Source organism: Apaloderma vittatum, unplaced genomic scaffold (assembly GCF_000703405.1).
Source record: "Apaloderma vittatum isolate BGI_N311 unplaced genomic scaffold, ASM70340v1 scaffold32091, whole genome shotgun sequence".
In the NCBI taxonomy this organism is placed as follows: Eukaryota; Metazoa; Chordata; class Aves; order Trogoniformes; family Trogonidae; genus Apaloderma; species Apaloderma vittatum.
Window position 1 is genome coordinate 17,225 of NW_009700203.1, and position 741 is coordinate 17,965.

The 741-nt window shown below is 54.7% G+C and overlaps 1 protein-coding gene across 1 annotated transcript in view; it reads right to left on the bottom strand.

Annotated features, from left to right (window-relative positions):
- LOC104280881 (ATP-binding cassette sub-family B member 9-like) overlaps positions 1–116 on the bottom strand; it is a 12,218-nt gene extending 12,102 nt beyond the window's left edge. The window contains 1 exon segment of the mRNA XM_009878681.1: positions 1–116. This exon segment is cut by the window's left edge and continues 302 nt beyond it. Within this exon segment, the coding sequence (XP_009876983.1) occupies positions 1–116 (116 nt within the window).
- Positions 117–741: the final 625 nt, after the last annotated feature.

Consider the following 741-nt stretch of genomic DNA (forward strand, 5'->3'; position numbering starts at 1 on the left):
CGCAGATCCTGCAGGACATCCCGGCCGCCCCGGCCATGGGTGTAGAGCAGTGTGGTGACCACCACATCGGCCCCACTGAGCGCCAGCGTGCTCGCCACTGCTTTCCAGGCACGCATCTTTGTCGCCGGGCTGAAGGATTCACCGAGGTGGTGGGAGGCAGCTCTAGCACGGGGAGGATGTGCTCATGTTGGCCTCTGCTGCAGGGCAAGAAGTGGGGGACAGGGTTGTTATTTGCCCCAGGGAGGCAGCGGGGAAAGGGAAGCAGGACAAGGAGACAACTGTGCCAGCTCCTCACTGTCTCATCCTGACCCCAGGCACCACTATCTACTCCTTCCTTCCCTTCCAAGCTACATACCTTCCAACATATTTCATTAAACAAGCACAAATGAAGACAAACTTTCCTCCTAGATGCCTACAACTATCCTGAATCCCAAAGCAGAAATCTGCACATCTCAGTGGGGATCTTCATCCTCACTTGCTGTGGCGGCCGCAGGGCCAGCCAGGACATCACCAGCAGCTGAATGACGCTGGGACATCTGTGCTGCCCATGTGTCCTGTGCTATGGAGCCACGTAGGAGATAAACTTGAACATTCATCATCTGAGAGCCCCTCCCCATCTTTCCCAGGACAAAGCTGAAAGTGAGCACTCAGAGCCATATGACAGCAAAAGGGAGAACAGCTCAGGTTTGTAATGGACCCCTCTCATCAAAAAAAGAACAAATCATAGGTGCTGCAGCCTGT